Below are 17,648 nucleotides of genomic sequence, written 5' to 3' on the forward strand. Positions count from 1 at the left end.
GAAACACCTAACCCTATAACAGAGACCTACTGCACTGTGAAACACCTAACCCTATAACAGAGACCTACTGCACTGTGAAACACCTAACCCTATAACAGAGACCTACTGCACTGTGAAACACCTAACCCTATAACAGAGACCTACTGCACTGTGAAACACCTAACCCTATAACAGAGACCTACTGCACTGTGAAACACCTAACCCTATAACAGAGACCTACTGCACTGTGAAACACCTAACCCTATAACAGAGACCTACTGCACTGTGAAACACCTAACCCTATAACAGAGACCTACTGCACTGTGAAACACCTAACCCTATAACAGAGACCTACTGCACTGTGAAACACCTAACCCTATAACAGAGACCTACTGCACTGTGAAACACCTAACCCTATAACAGAGACCTACTGCACTGTGAAACACCTAACCCTATAACAGAGACCTACTGCACTGTGAAACACCTAACCCTATAACAGAGACCTACTGCACTGTGAAACACCTAACCCTATAACAGAGACCTACTGCACTGTGAAACACCTAACCCTATAACAGAGACCTACTGCACTGTGAAACACCTAACCCTATAACAGAGACCTACTGCACTGTGAAACACCTAACCCTATAACAGAGACCTACTGCACTGTGAAACACCTAACCCTATAACAGAGACCTACTGCACTGTGAAACACCTAACCCTATAACAGAGACCTACTGCACTGTGAAACACCTAACCCTATGACAGAGACCTACTGCACTGTGAAACACCTAACCTATAACAGAGACCTACTGCACTGTGAAACACCTAACCCTATAACACAGAGACCTACTGCACTGTGAAACACCTAACCCTATAACACAGAGACCTACTGCACTGTGAAACACCTAACCCTATAACACAGAGACCTACTGCACTGTGAAACACCTAACCCTATAACACAGAGACCTACTGCACTGTGAAACACCTAACCCTAGAATACAGACTTACTGTACTGTGAAACACCTAACCCTAGAATACAGACTTACTGTACTGTGAAACACCTAACCCTATGACAGAGACCTACTGCACTGTGAAACACCTAACCCTATGACAGAGACCTACTGCACTGTGAAACACCTAACCCTATAACAGAGACCTACTGCACTGTGAAACACCTAACCCTATAACACAGACCTACTGCACTTTGAAACACCTAACCCTATGACAGAAACCTACTGCACTGTGAAACACCTAACCCTATAACACAGAGACCTACTGCACTGTGAAACACCTAACCCTATAACACAGAGACCTACTGCACTGTGAAACACCTAACCCTATAACACAGAGACCTACTGCACTGTGAAACACCTAACCCTAGAATACAGACTTACTGTACTGTGAAACACCTAACCCTAGAATACAGACTTACTGTACTGTGAAACACCTAACCCTATGACAGAGACCTACTGCACTGTGAAACACCTAACCCTATGACAGAGACCTACTGCACTGTGAAACACCTAACCCTATAACAGAGACCTACTGCACTGTGAAACACCTAACCCTATAACACAGACCTACTGCACTTTGAAACACCTAACCCTATGACAGAAACCTACTGCACTGTGAAACACCTAACCCTATAACAGAGACCTACTGCACTGTGAAACACCTAACCCTATAACACGGAGATCTACCGCACTTTGAAACACCTAACCCTATAACACAGAGACCTACTGCACTGTGAAACACCTTACCCTATAACACAGACCTACTGCACTGTGAAACACCTAACCCTAAAACACAGAGACCTACTGTACTGTGAAACACCTTACCCTAGAATACAGACCTACAGTGCCTTGCGAAAGTATTCGGCCCCCACTGTACTGTACTGTGAAACACCCAACCCTAGAATACAGACCTACTGCACTGTGAAAAACCTAACCCTAAAACACAGAGACCTACTGCACTGTGAAACACCTAACCCTAGAATACAGACCTACTGCACTGTGAAACACCTAACCCTAAAACACAGAGACTGAACTGTGAAACACCTAACCCTAAAACACAGAGACCTACTGCACTGTGAAACACCTTGCCCTAGAATACAGAGTTACTGCACTGTGAAACACCTAACCCTAAAACACAGACTTACTGCACTGTGAAACACCTAACCCTAAAACACAGAACTACTGCACTGTGAAACACCAGTTCAACAACAAACATGTGATTCCTTCTGGCACCAGAGAGACATCTTAAAGTGAAAGTTCTTAAGGAACTCTCGTCTCCAGCCACAATACCTTACTGCTCTGTCATAGACTTACTACTCTGTCATAGACTTACTACTCTGTCATAGACTTACTACTCTGTCATAGACTTACTACTCTGTCATAGACTTACTACTCTGTCATAGACTTACTACTCTGTCATAGACTTACTACTCTGTCATAGAAGCAAATGCTAACTAATGCATGGATCTCCACCTAGGTGGATGTGGAACTGCATAGAGGACCAATGAGTCCACTGGCAGTTGGCAGCCAAGTAAATTAACTCCCCGTTGGCCATCTGTTGGGGAGGTCCCCCCCGTTGGCCATCTGCTGGGAAGGTCCCCCGTTGGCCATCTGTTGGAGAGGTCCCCCGTTGGCCATCTGTTGGGGAGGTCCCCCGTTGGCCATCTGTTGGGGAGGTCCCCCGTTGGCCATCTGTTGGGGAGGTCCCCCGTTGGCCATCTGTTGGAGAGGTCCCCCGTTGGCCATCTGTTGGAGAGGTCCCCCGTTGGCCATCTGTTGGGGAGGTCCCCCGTTGGCCATCTGTTGGGGAGGTCCCCCGTTGGCCATCTGTTGGGGAGGTCCCCCGTTGGCCATCTGTTGGGGAGGTCCCCCGTTGGCCATCTGTTGGGGAGGTCCCCCGTTGGCCATCTGTTGGGGAGGTCCCCCGTTGGCCATCTGTTGGGGAGGTCCCCCGTTGGCCATCTGTTGGGAGGTCCCCCGTTGGCCATCTGTTGAGGAGGTCCCCCGTTGGCCATCTGTTGAGGAGGTCCCCCGTTGGCCATCTGTTGAGGAGGTCCCCCGTTGGCCATCTGTTGAGGAGGTCCCCCGTTGGCCATCTGTTGAGGAGGTCCCCCGTTGGCCATCTGTTGAGGAGGTCCCCCGTTGGCCATCTGTTGAGGAGGTCCCCCGTTGGCCATCTGTTGAGGAGGTCCCCCGTTGGCCATCTGTTGAGGAGGTCCCCCGTTGGCCATCTGTTGAGGAGGTCCCCCGTTGGCCATCTGTTGAGGAGGTCCCCCGTTGGCCATCTGTTGAGGAGGTCCCCCGTTGGCCATCTGTTGAGGAGGTCCCCCGTTGGCCATCTGTTGAGGAGGTCCCCCGTTGGCCATCTGTTGAGGAGGTCCCCCGTTGGCCATCTGTTGAGGAGGTCCCCCGTTGGCCATCTGTTGAGGAGGTCCCCCGTTGGCCATCTGTTGAGGAGGTCCCCGTTGGCCATCTGTTGAGGAGGTCCCCCGTTGGCCATCTGTTGAGGAGGTCCCCCGTTGGCCATCTGTATGTTTCTCTACTGCTCTATTCTCTAGGCTAGAGGTTAAGAGCGTTGGGCCAGTAATGGAAAGGTCGCTGGTTTGAATTCCTGAGCAGACTAGGTGAAATATGTTAACGTCCCCTTGAGCATGGCACTTAACCCTAATTGCTCCTGTAAGTAGCTCTGGATAAGAATGTTGACTAAATGAGTAAAATGATAATGTAAAATGGTGAGACAGAACACTGCTGCCAAGACCAAAAACCAAGCACCCAAGCACTTCCTACCATTGGGACGTCTTGGTAACACACTAGGAAGTAAACATGGGGAGGGGGAGGAGAATTAGTCTGGACGGGCAGGGTGGGTGGTTCTTGGTGAGACACAAAACTGAGGTGGGCATGACAGGACAGCTGACGAATACGCCACACAAGCTGTGTCCCAAATGGCACACTTCTCCCTAAATAGTGCACTACTTTTGACCAGGGTCCCATAAGGCATCCCATAGCGCTCTGGTCAATAGTATTGTACTACAGAGTGAATAGGGTGCCATTATGGAGGCAGTCACAGTCAAAGGAGCCTGGATGTCAAACAGGAGATGCTGTTATAGAAGCAGATAGCACACTTCAAATCCAGGGCTTTCAATTCACACGCCAAATGACAAGGACTGAGAGAAATTAGGAATAAAAAGGTTATTTACCCTCTCCTCTAGTTCAATATACTCTAACCTCAGTCTATCTCGCTGCTCCTGTACATGGAAAGCCTTCAAAGCAAGGCAGAGTAATAGAGGTTCAGTGCAGACAGGTCAGGAGAATAGAACGGGACAGGAGAATAGACCAGGACAGGACAGGAGAATAGACCGGGACAGGAGAGCGGGACAGGAGAATAGACCAGGACAGGACAGGAGAATAGAACAGGACAGGAGAATAGAACAAGACAGGACAGGAGAATAGAACAGAACAGGACAGGAGAATAGAACAGAACAGGACAGGAGAATAGAACAGAACAGGACAGGAGAATAGAACAGGACAGGAGAATAGAACAGGACAGGACAGGAGAATAGAACAGGACAGGACAGGAGAATAGAACAGGACAGGACAGGAGAATAGAACAGGACAGGACAGGAGAATAGAACAGGACAGGACAGGAGAATAGAACAGGACAGGAGAATAGAACAGGACAGGAGAATAGAACAGGACAGGAGAATAGAACGGGACAGGACAGGAGAATAGAACGGGACAGGACAGGAGAATAGAACGGGACAGGACAGGAGAATAGAACGGGACAGGACAGGAGAATAGAACGGGACAGGAGAGCGGGACAGGAGAATAGACCAGGACAGGACAGGAGAATAGAACGGGACAGGAGAGCGGGACAGGAGAATAGACCAGGACAGGACAGGAGAATAGAACAGGACAGGACAGGAGAATAGACCAGGACAGGACAGGAGAATAGAACAGGACAGGACAGGAGAATAGAACAGGACAGGACAGGAGAATAGAACAGGACAGGAGAATAGAACAGGACAGGACAGGAGAATAGAACAGGACAGGACAGGAGAATAGAACAGGACAGGACAGGAGAATAGAACAGGACAGGACAGGAGAATAGAACAGGACAGGACACGAGAATAGAACAGGACAGGACACGAGAATAGAACAGGACAGGACAGGAGAATAGAACAGGACAGGACAGGAGAATAGAACAGGACAGGAGAATAGACCAGGACAATGTTATCAAATAGAAGAGAGAACAGACATAGTGAACACAGTACTCGGTTCTAGAATACCAGAATGAAGAAACCCTAGATGACGTTTGGTTTTAGTGGTGGGAGCCTAAATGGAATGCCGTCCTACCACGATTAAGGGGACTGTCACCAAGAAGTCTTCATGGGTCCAACAGACTCCAAATTCGGGTCCTAAAAATCTGACTTTTGTCTCAGATCTGGGTTGGGTCTGATATAATTGCCAAGGGTCTCGGGTATGTGTAAAAAAAACATTTTTTAAAAGGGTATTTATCGACCAGACCCATCGTCTGTTCATGAGCTTGTTATCTGTGTCAGCCAATTGCAACTCAATAAAACGTATAGCTTATGTGTCCTGCTGAAAGCGGATCTGGCTGCTCACCTCACTGCTGCTGAGGAGAGAGAGTGAAAGGAGTCTTGACCTAGGCTACTGTTGACTGGGAAGATGGAGGCCTTTTTCATTGAAGGAAAACATAAATTAGAGAAAAACGAGGACAGTGAAAAGAAGACGACCAGTGGAATGTCCTCGGTGGAATGTCCTCGGGGACAAACGCTTTAATATTGTGGTGGACAAACGAGATGAACGTTGGCCAATGAACGTGTGCAGCTTGTGTTTGATGCAATAGTATTTATTATAATTAGTTTTAAATCATTATTATTATTATTGTATATCATTATTACTATTTTATGCCTATTTAAGAATCTAGAACAGTTCTTTAAATATGCAAAAATAGTTTTGTTAAATTTTTATGAGACATTTTCATTGGCTAAATTAAGTTGGAACCTTCTTTTTAATGTTGTGCTCAAGATTTAGTTAAAGACAGGTTAAAAGTAGGCCTGTTATAAAATAAATATAATTAGCCTATTGTCGTCATTTGTTGGGTTGGGCCTACGGTAGGTAGGCACTCACCTTTGTTGGTAATTGCTGCAATATAGTCCAAGTCTGTTCAAAAGTTTTTTAACAAGGTTTTTAAACAGGTTCTTTATTAAAATAGGCAACAAATGTTTTTGTTTCATTCTGTTGAGCCATTTTCTTCTTCGGGCCAAATGAAGTTTAAACTGTAATGCTGCGTTTGATGTTTTTAAGGACGAGTAACTGTGGATCATTTGGCCAATGGTGTTCCTATATCGATGGTGCTGGCAGGACCCAGTCGGAGGTGACTTTCTCTCCCTCTTTCTACTCACAGATCTGAACCAGTCTGAACTGGTCTGAACTGGTCTGTTTGGTTCTGTTTTTCCACAGGCCTTTACGGAACGGGTCTCAAGGTCCATTCAGAAACGCGTCTCCATTTAAAAATAAATAAATAAATAATGTACTTATGCATATCGGGATCGGGCGGGAAAGCCACGGATTTATTTCAGGAACGGGTCCAATTTTATTAGACCAGTGAAGACCTTAACCGTTAACTTTTACCCCTGGTATTCATATGGAGGTTTTAACTATTGTACTGAGGATATTTATTCCATCAACCATTATAACAAAGGTTTGACTTACTTTCAACTATAGGACAACATCGTGAACCCATGACCTTCTACTATGGCTGTACAGTATCTAGTTGAAGGCAGAGACAACATTGTTGTGAACCCATGACCTTCTACTATGGCTGTACAGTATCTAGTTAAAGGCAGAGACAACATCGTGAACCCATGACCTTCTACCATGGCTGTACAGTATCTAGTTAAAGGCAGAGACAACATCGTGAACCCATGACCTTCTACCATGGCTGTACAGTATCTAGTTAAAGGCAGAGACAACATCGTGAACCCATGACCTTCTACCATGGCTGTACAGTAGCTAGTTGAAGGCAGAGACAACATCGTGAACCCATGACCTTCTACTATGGCTGTACAGTATCTAGTTGAAGGCAGAGACAACATCGTGAACCCATGACCTTCTACTATGGCTGTACAGTATCTAGTTAAAGGCAGAGACAACATCGTGAACCCATGACCTTCTACTATGGCTGTACAGTATCTAGTTAAAGGCAGAGACAACATCGTGAACCCATGACCTTCTACTATGGCTGTACAGTATCTAGTTAAAGGCAGAGACAACATTGTTGTGAACCCATGACCTTCTACCATGGCTGTACAGTATCTAGTTGAAGGCAGAGACAACATTGTTGTGAACCCATGACCTTCTACCATGGCTGTACAGTATCTAGTTGAAGGCAGAGACAACATTGTTGTGAACCCATGACCTTCTACCATGGCTGTACAGTATCTAGTTGAAGGCAGAGACAACATTGTTGTGAACCCATGACCTTCTACCATGGCTGTACAGTATCTAGTTGAAGGCAGAGACAACATTGGTCACGTAAAGGAATAAACCCAAAACTTAAGGCCAACCTGCATGTCCAGCTCGTGACATCTCTGTGCGATCTCCTCCTTGGTGGCTAGAGCCTCGTTCAAATCCTCCACCGTCTTCTTCAGCTAAAAATACAACTAGTATGTCAGAATTAACATGGAAAAATACTAAGTAAAAAGGCCGATAATACAAATAACAGGATGTTTGTGTAATGTAGCAAGAGAACATTCTCTGTAACGTCTCACCTGTCTATCGATGTCAGCGTACGAGTCGTTTCCTCCCATTACAGGACACTCTTTGCTCATTAGCTACAACAGAGAGAATCATACACAGTGTGATGTCATCTGTTATAACACATGGAGATCATACACAGTGTGACGTCACCTGTTATAACACATGGATACTCTACACAGTGTGATGTCATCTGTTATAACGCATGGAGATCATACACAGTGTGACGTCACCTGTTATAACACATGGATACTCTACACAGTGTGATGTCATCTGTTATAACACATGGAGATCATACACAGTGTGACGTCACCTGTTATAACACATGGATAGTCTACACAGTGTGATGTCACCTGTTATAACACATGGAGATCATACACAGTGTGACGTCACCTGTTATAACACATGGATACTCTAGACAGTGTGATGTCATCTGTTATAACACATGGAGATCATACACAGTGTGACGTCACCTGTTATAACACATGGATACTCTACACAGTGTGACGTCACCTGTTATAACACATGGAGATCATACACAGTGTGACGTCACCTGTTATAACACATGGATAGTCTACACAGTGTGATGTCACCTGTTATAACACATGGAGATCATACACAGTGTGACGTCACCTGTTATAACACATGGATACTCTACACAGTGTGATGTCATCTGTTATAACACATGGAGATCATACACAGTGTGACGTCACCTGTTATAACACATGGATACTCTACACAGTGTGATGTCATCTGTTATAACACATGGAGATCATACACAGTGTGACGTCACCTGTTATAACACATGGATAGTCTACACAGTGTGATGTCACCTGTTATAACACATGGAGATCATACACAGTGTGATGTCATCTGTTATAACACATGGATACTCTACACAGTGTGATGTCATCTGTTATAACACATGGAGAATCTACACAGTGTGATGTCATCTGTTATAACACATGGATACTCTAGACAGTGTGATGTCATCTGTTATAACACATGGAGATCATACACAGTGTGAGGTCACCTGTTATAACACATGGATAGTCTACACAGTGTGATGTCATCTGTTATAACACATGGATACTCTACACAGTGTGATGTCATCTGTTATAACACATGGAGAATCTACACAGTGTGATGTCATCTGTTATAACACATGGATACTCTACACAGTGTGATGTCATCTGTTATAACACATGGAGATCACACAGTGTGATGTCATCTGTTATAACACATGGATACTCTACACAGTGTGATGTCATCTGTTATAACACATGGATACTCTACACAGTGTGATGTCATCTGTTATAACACATGGAGATCACACAGTGTGATGTCATCTGTTATAACACATGGATACTCTACACAGTGTGATGTCATCTGTTATAACACATGGATACTCTACACAGTCTGATGTCATCTGTTATAACACATGGATACTCTACACAGTGTGATGTCATCTGTTATAACACATGGAGAATCTGCACAGTGTGATGTCATCTGTTATAACACATGGATACTCTACACAGTGTAGTATGTCATATAAGGACACAGGAAATGGATCTCTAGAGTAAAACACACAGCCATCTGAAATGTTTACAAAGGCTTACCTCTTGAATGGCTGTCATGACAACGTGTTGAACAGATTCCTCCAGCATCATTATGGTCTGGATGTATTCTACAGGGGCAGAGGAAGACAGCACGAATGACTACTTGTTCAGTCTAAGAAGCGCAGTGTCACAATGACAAGAACTGAATGTGATGAAGACGTGAGATAAGCTGGAGGCCTCATCTTACACACTTCCTCAACTGAACTCTGTGTGCCGTCTCTAGGACAGGGCTGTGTGCCGTCTCTAGGACAGGGCTGTGTGCCGTCTCTAGGACAGGGCTGTGTGCCGTCTCTAGGACAGGGCTGTGTGCCGTCTCTAGGACAGGGCTGTGTGCCGTCTCTAGGACAGGGCTGTGTGCCGTCTCTAGGACAGGGCTGTGTGCCGTCTCTAGGACAGGGCTGTGTGCCGTCTCTAGGACAGGGCTGTGTGCCGTCTCTAGGACAGGGCTGTGTGCCGTCTCTAGGACAGGGCTGTGTGCCGTCTCTAGGACAGGGCTGTGTGCCGTCTCTAGGACAGGGCTGTGTGCCGTCTCTAGGACAGGGCTGTGTGCCGTCTCTAGGACAGGGCTGTGTGCCGTCTCTAGGACAGGGCTGTGTGCCGTCTCTAGGACAGGGCTGTGTGCCGTCTCTAGGACAGGGCTGTGTGCCGTCTCTAGGACCGGGCTGTGTGCCGCCTCTAGGACCGGGCTGTGTACCGCCTCTAGGACCGGGCTGTGTACCGCCTCTAGGACCGGGCTGTGTACCGTCTCTAGGACCAGGCTGTGTACCGTCTCTAGGACCAGGCTGTGTACCGTCTCTAGGACCAGGCTGTGTACCGTCTCTAGGACCAGGCTGTGTACTGCCTCTAGGACCAGGCTGTGTACTGTCTCTAGGACCAGGCTGAGTACTGTCTCTAGGACCAGGCTGTGTACTGTCTCTAGGACCAGGCTGTGTACTGTCTCTAGGACCAGGCTGTGTACTGTCTCTAGGACCAGGCTGTATACTGTCTCTAGGACCAGGCTGTATACTGTCTCTAGGACCAGGCTGTGTACTGTCTCTAGGACCAGGCTGTGTACTGTCTCTAGGACCAGGCTGTGTACTGTCTCTAGGACCAGGCTGTGTACTGTCTCTAGGACCAGGCTGTGTACTGTCTCTAGGACCAGGCTGTGTACTATCTCTAGACTCTAGGACCGGGCTGTGTACTGTCTCTAGACTCTAGGACAGGGCTGTGTACGGTCTCTAGACTCTAGGACAGGGCTGTGTACGGTTTCTAGACTCTAGGACAGGGCTGTGTACGGTTTCTAGACTCTAGGACCGGGCTGTGTACGGTCTCTAGGACCGGGCTGTGTACTGTCTCTAGGACCGGGCTGTGTACTGTCTCTAGGACCGGGCTGTGTACTGTCTCTAGGACCGGGCTGTGTACTGTCTCTAGGACCGGGCTGTGTACTGTCTCTAGGACCGGGCTGTGTACTGTCTCTAGGACCGGGCTGTGTACTGTCTCTAGGACCGGGCTGTGTACTGTCTCTAGGACCGGGCTGTGTACTGTCTCTAGGACCGGGCTGTGTACTGTCTCTAGGACCGGGCTGTGTACTGTCTCTAGGACCGGGCTGTGTACTGTCTCTAGGACCGGGCTGTGTACTGTCTCTAGGACCGGGCTGTGTACTGTCTCTAGGACCGGGCTGTGTACTGTCTCTAGGACCGGGCTGTGTACTGTCTCTAGGACAAGGCTGTGTACTGTCTCTAGACTCTAGGACAAGTCTGGGTACTGTCTCTAGACTCTAGGACAGGGCTGTGTACGGTCTCTAGGACCAGGCTGTGTACTGTCTCTAGGACCAGGCTGTGTACTGTCTCTAGGACCAGGCTGTGTACTGTCTCTAGGACCAGGCTGTCTACTGTCTCTAGGACAAGGCTGTCTACTGTCTCTAGACTCTAGGACAGGGCTGTCTACTGTCTCTTGGACAAGGCAGTGTACTGTCTCTAGACTCTAGGACCAGGCTGTGTACTGTCTCTAGGACAAGGCTGTGTACTGTCTCTAGACTCTAGGACAAGGCTGTGTACTGTCTCTAGACTCTAGGACAAGGCTGTGTACTGTCTCTAGACTCTAGGACAAGGCTGTGTACTGTCTCTAGACTCTAGGACAAGGCTGTGTACTGTCTCTAGACTCTAGGACAAGGCTGTGTACTGTCTCTAGACTCTAGGACAAGGCTGTGTACTGTCTCTAGGACAGGGCTGTGTCCAATAATAACTCTAGGACAAACATATTGCTCACCTGCTGCAAAGAGAGAGCCATGGAGAGATCTCAGAAATAAAAGTCCTGAAATGAAAATGGCTTCCCTATTAAGCTAGAGCTATGAAGAAAGACATCCTGGAGTTTTGGTGCAGGTACAGAAAACCAGCGCAAAAATAAAATGGCGATATTCTCAAAACCAGATACAGACAGTCACAGACAGACAGACAGACAGACAGACACAGACAGACAGACAGACAGACCTTGTTTCTGTTCACAGTTGACAGCACAGCCTAGTATGAGTTGCAGCATCCTGCCCAGCTCTGCAGCGTCTGAGTGTTCTCCTATCAGGTTGATGTCTGGCAGGGTGAAGTCATTGATCTGCTGTTGAAGGACCTCCTGGTTGTAGTCCAGTATACCTTTCAACACCTTCTTTAGATTACTGATCTGAAAAGGAGGAGGGAAGAGGTGACATTGGGACTGTGACACTGACAAGGGCTTTAGAGCAGATGGCACCAGCACAAAAAAAGACAATGTATTAAAACGATCATCATCATCATCATCATCATCATCATCATACCTTTAGCCGCCAGTTATCTCCCACCTCGGGCTTGATCCTACTGATCCAGTTGTCAGTGAAATACACGATGTCTCTGGAGGAGAGAAAGGTAAGTGGTCACATATGGGAGAAAGAAAGTGAAGAGATAAGACACAACGCCTAGCCACAAGGCCTGGCCACAAGGCCCGGCCACAAGGCCCGGCCGAAAGGCCCGGCCACAAGGCCCGGCCACAACGCCCGGCCACAACGCCCGGCCACAACGCCCGGCCACAACGCCCGGCCACAACGCCCGGCCACAACGCCCAGCCACAACGCCCAGCCACAACGCCCAGCCACAACGCCCAGCCACAACGCCCAGCCACAACGCCCAGCCACAACGCCCAGCCACAACGCCCAGCCACAACGCCCAGCCACAACGCCCAGCCACAACGCCCAGCCACAACGCCCAGCCACAACGCCCAGCCACAACGCCCAGCCACAACGCCCAGCCACAACGCCCAGCCACAAGACCTAGCCACAACGCCTAGCCACAACGCCTAGCCACAACGCCTAACCACAACGCCTAGCCACAACGCCTAGCCACAACACCTAGCCACAACACCTAGCCACAACACTTTGCCACCAGGTCTAGAAAGAACGCTTAGACACAACCCATAGCCACCAGGCCTAGCCACAACCCTTAGCCACAACTCTTAGCCACAAGGCCTGGCCACAAGGCCCGGCCACAAGGCCCAGCCACAAGGCCCGGCCACAACGCCTAGCCACAAGGCCTGGCCACAAGGCCCGGCCACAAGGCGCGGCCACAAGGCCCGGCCACAACGCCCGGCCACAACGGATAGCCACAACGCCCAGCCACAACGGATAGCCACAACGCCTAGCCACAACGCCCAGCCACAACGCCCAGCCACAACGCCCAGCCACAACACCTAGCCACAACACCTAGCCACAACACCTAGCCACAACACCTAGCCACAACACCTAGCCACAACACTTTGCCACCAGGTCTAGAAAGAACGCTTAGACACAACCCATAGCCACCAGGCCTAGCCACAACCCTTAGCCACAACTCTTAGCCACAACTCTTAGCCACAACTCTTAGCCACAACTCTTAGCCACAACTCTTAGCCACAACTCTTAGCCACAACTCTTAGCCACAACTCTTAGCCACAACTCTTAGCCACAACACCAACTAAAACGTTGGTTTGATGGTTAAACAAAATATAACCACTGACACTCACATTTTTTGTAGGGCCTGGGCCATGACGATCCCACTTGTGAGATCGTCCACTGTTCTGCATGGTGCCTCCAATCCAAACGTCTGGATCTAGATGAAAAAGAACAGAAAAACAGAATCATTTCCTGCTATGAAATATTACAGAGATAACCACCGAACCTTAAATTACATTCATCATTACTTGACATCTCCCCTCTTCACAAAGTCTCAAAACATGGCCACTGTACATTCCCAACTTCTTTTTTGGAAAAATGGAGCGGAGCTCTACAACGATTAGGTTGAGCCTTGAGGCTACTCTGTCTTCTACTTGTCGGTTTTTGGGACTTTGCAGGAAATTAGTAAAAGACAGAGCACTTTTGTCCACTCCAGGGATGACCTCTCTCTCTATGTTGATAACATGTTAATACTCCAGGGATGACCTCTCTCTCTCTCTGTTGATAACATGTTAATACTCCAGGGATGACCTCTCTCTCTCTATGTTGATAACATGTTAATACTCCAGGGATGACCTCTTTCTCTGTTGATAACATGTTAATACTCCAGGGATGACCTCTCTCTCTTTCTCTGTTGATAACATGTTAATACTCCAGGGATGACCTCTCTCTATGTTGATAACATGTTAATACTCCAGGGATGACCTCTCTCTCTATGTTGATAACATGTTAATACTCCAGGGATGACCTCTCTCTCTCTCTCTGTTGATAACATGTTAATACTCCAGGGATGACCTCTCTCTCTCTCTATGTTGATAACATGTTAATACTCCAGGGATGACCTCTCTCTCTATGTTGATAACATGTTAATAATCCAGGGATGACCTCTCTCTGTTGATAACATGTTAATACTCCAGGGATGACCTCTCTCTGTTGATAACATGTTAATACTCCAGGGATGACCTCTCTCTGTTGATAACATGTTAATACTCCAGGGATGACCTCTCTCTGTTGATAACATGTTAATACTCCAGGGATGACCTCTCTCTCTATGTTGATAACATGTTAATACTCCAGGGATGACCTCTCTCTCTCTCTCTCTGTTGATAACATGTTAATACTCCAGGGGTGACCTCTCTCTCTCTCTGTTGATAACATGTTAATACTCCAGGGATGACCTCTCTCTGTTGATAACATGTTAATACTCCAGGGATGACCTCTCTCTCTCTGTTGATAACATGTTAATACTCCAGGGATGACCTCTCTCTCTCTCTCTCTGTTGATAACATGTTAATACTCCAGGGATGACCTCTCTCTCTATGTTGATAACATGTTAATACTCCAGGGATGACCTCTCTCTCTCTCTATGTTGATAACATGTTAATACTCCAGGGATGACCTCTCTATGTTGATAACATGTTAATACTCCAGGGATGACCTCTCTCTCTATGTTGATAACATGTTAATACTCCAGGGATGACCTCTCTCTCTCTCTCTGTTGATAACATGTTAATACTCCAGGGATGACCTCTCTCTGTTGATAACATGTTAATACTCCAGGGATGACCTCTCTATCTCTCTCTGTTGATAACATGTTAATACTCCAGGGATGACCTCTCTCTCTCTGTTGATAACATGTTAATACTCCAGGGATGACCTCTCTCTGTTGATAACATGTTAATACTCCAGGGATGACCTCTCTCTCTCTCTGTTGATAACATGTTAATACTCCAGGGATGACCTCTCTCTCTCTCTCTGTTGATAACATGTTAATACTCCAGGGATGACCTCTCTCTCTATGTTGATAACATGTTAATACTCCAGGGATGACCTCTCTCTCTCTCTCTGTTGATAACATGTTAATACTCCAGGGATGACCTCTCTCTCTCTCTCTCTCTCTCTGTTGATAACATGTTAATACTCCAGGGATGACCTCTCTCTCTCTCTCTCTCTGTTGATAACATGTTAATACTCCAGGGATTACCTATCTCTGTTGATAACATGTTAATACTCCAGGGATGACCTCTCTCTATGTTGATAACATGTTAATACTCCAGGGATGACCTCTCTCTCTCTCTGTTGATAACATGTTAATACTCCAGGGATGACCTCTCTCTCTCTCTCTCTGTTGATAACATGTTAATACTCCAGGGATGACCTCTCTCTCTCTCTCTGTTGATAACATGTTAATACTCCACGGATGACCTCTCTCTCTCTCTATGTTGATAACATGTTAATACTCCAGGGATGACCTCTCTCTGTTGATAACATGTTAATACTCCAGGGATGACCTCTCTCTCTCTCTGTTGATAACATGTTAATACTCCAGGGATGACCTCTCTATGTTGATAACATGTTAATACTCCAGGGATGACCTCTCTCTCTCTCTCTGTTGATAACATGTTAATACTCCAGGGATGACCTCTCTCTCTCTCTGTTGATAACATGTTAATACTCCAGGGATGACCTCTCTATGTTGATAACATGTTAATACTCCAGGGATGACCTCTCTCTCTCTGTTGATAACATGTTAATACTCCAGGGATGACCTCTCTCTCTCTCTATGTTGATAACATGTTAATACTCCAGGGATGACCTCTCTCTCTATGCTGATAACAGTCATCCATGCCCTTCTGATGACCCAGCAGTGTTGTCACTCTAAATAAACAGACTGAACTCAGCAGAGGAGAGGTACAAGACATGGATGGTGCCATGGTCAACACCATAATTAGTCACACATAAAGACAGACTCACCTCTGTCCTGAACTGAATGTCTCCAACGGGGAGGTTATTTCCTACATGACTGACCTCCAGGAGAGCCTTTTGGGACCGAGACCATTGACCAACCCAAGAACTACATGTACTTCTGTTCAGTTGAGTGTTTTTGGGATGATCTGTATAATGAAAAGGGCTATATAAACTAAATATATTATTATTACTTCCTAGTAAAAGGGTAGGTTAGCCTTTGAGGCTAATATTTAATGTTATAGGCTATGTTTAGGCTGTTTTACATTAAAATACCAAGCGTATATCACTGAATCCTGCTGTACAGGCACACTAAGGTTAAGAGCTATAAATAGTCTACAGACTTACCTCACCACCAAGGATGTGTGGTGACCTACAGCTGCAACCCTGATCAGAGTAGGACTACTGCTTGCAACCCTGATCAGAATAGGACTACTGCTGCAACCCTGATCAGAGTAGGACTACTGCTTGCAACCCTGATCAGAGTAGGACTACTGCTTGCAACCCTGATCAGAATAGAGGTCTATAGCTGCAACCCTGATCAGAGTAGAGGTCTATAGCTGCAACCCTGATCAGAGTAGAGGTCTATAGCTGCAACCCTGATCAGAGTAGAGGTCTATAGCTGCAACCCTGATCAGAGTAGGACTACTGCTGCAACCCTGATCAGAGTAGAGGTCTATAGCTGCAACCCTGATCAGAGTAGAGATCTATAGCTGCAACCCTGATCAGAGTAGAGGTCTATAGCTGCAACCCTGATCAGAGTAGAGGTCTATAGCTGCAACCCTGATCAGAGTAGAGATCTATAGCTGCAACCCTGATCAGAGTAGAGGTCTATAGCTGCAACCCTGATCAGAGTAGAGGTCTATAGCTGCAACCCTGATCAGAGTAGAGGTCTATAGCTGCAACCCTGATCAGAGTAGAGGTCTATAGCTGCAACCCTGATCAGAGTAGAGGTCTATAGCTGCAACCCTGATCAGAGTAGAGGTCTATAGCTGCAACCCTGATCAGAGTAGAGGTCTATAGCTGCAACCCTGATCAGAGTAGAGGTCTATAGCTGCAACCCTGATCAGAATAGAGGTCTATAGCTGCAACCCTGATCAGAATAGAGGTCTATAGCTGCAACCCTGATCAGAATAGAGGTCTATAGCTGCAACCCTGATCAGAGTAGAGGTCTATAGCTGCAACCCTGATCAGAGTAGAGGTCTACAGCTGCGACCCTGATCAGAGTAGAGGTCTACAGCTGCAACCCTGATCAGAGTAGAGGTCTATAGCTGCAACCCTGATCAGAGTAGAGGTCTATAGCTGCAACCCTGATCAGAGTAGAGGTCTATAGCTGCAACCCTGATCAGAGTAGAGGTCTATAGCTGCAACCCTGATCAGAGTAGAGGTCTATAGCTGCAACCCTGATCAGAGTAGGACTTCTGCTGCAACCCTGATCAGAGTAGAGGTCTATAGCTGCAACCCTGATCAGAGTAGAGGTCTATAGCTGCAACCCTGATCAGAGTAGAGATCTATAGCTGCAACCCTGATCAGAGTAGAGGTCTATAGCTGCAACCCTGATCAGAGTAGGACTTCTGCTGC

At 46.9% G+C, this 17,648-nt stretch overlaps 1 protein-coding gene across 7 annotated transcripts in view; it reads right to left on the reverse strand.

The window, feature by feature from the left end:
• LOC109883135 (protein Hook homolog 3-like) overlaps nucleotides 1-17,648 on the reverse strand; it is a 77,765-nt gene that overhangs the window by 54,729 nt on the left and 5,388 nt on the right. For 5 of the 7 annotated variants that reach the window (XR_004204942.1, XR_004204941.1, XR_004204940.1 and 2 more), the window contains exons 2-8: nucleotides 13,394-13,479; nucleotides 12,177-12,249; nucleotides 11,860-12,043; nucleotides 9,392-9,459; nucleotides 7,787-7,849; nucleotides 7,583-7,666; nucleotides 4,190-4,252 (exon numbers count right to left, since the gene is read on the reverse strand). Coding sequence is in view for 4 of the 7 variants with exons in the window: in XM_031802285.1 (XP_031658145.1) it covers nucleotides 4,190-4,252; nucleotides 7,583-7,666; nucleotides 7,787-7,849; nucleotides 9,392-9,459; nucleotides 11,860-12,043; nucleotides 12,177-12,249; nucleotides 13,394-13,479 (621 nt within the window). In the remaining 3 variants the exon portion in view is untranslated. The remainder of the gene's footprint in view (nucleotides 1-4,189; nucleotides 4,253-7,582; nucleotides 7,667-7,786; nucleotides 7,850-9,391; nucleotides 9,460-11,859; nucleotides 12,044-12,176; nucleotides 12,250-13,393; nucleotides 13,480-17,648) is intronic. The other 2 variants (XM_031802286.1, XM_031802287.1) reach the window with 1 other exon arrangement.

Source organism: Oncorhynchus kisutch, linkage group LG23, assembly GCF_002021735.2.
Source record: "Oncorhynchus kisutch isolate 150728-3 linkage group LG23, Okis_V2, whole genome shotgun sequence".
Lineage (NCBI taxonomy): Eukaryota > Metazoa > Chordata > Actinopteri > Salmoniformes > Salmonidae > Oncorhynchus > Oncorhynchus kisutch.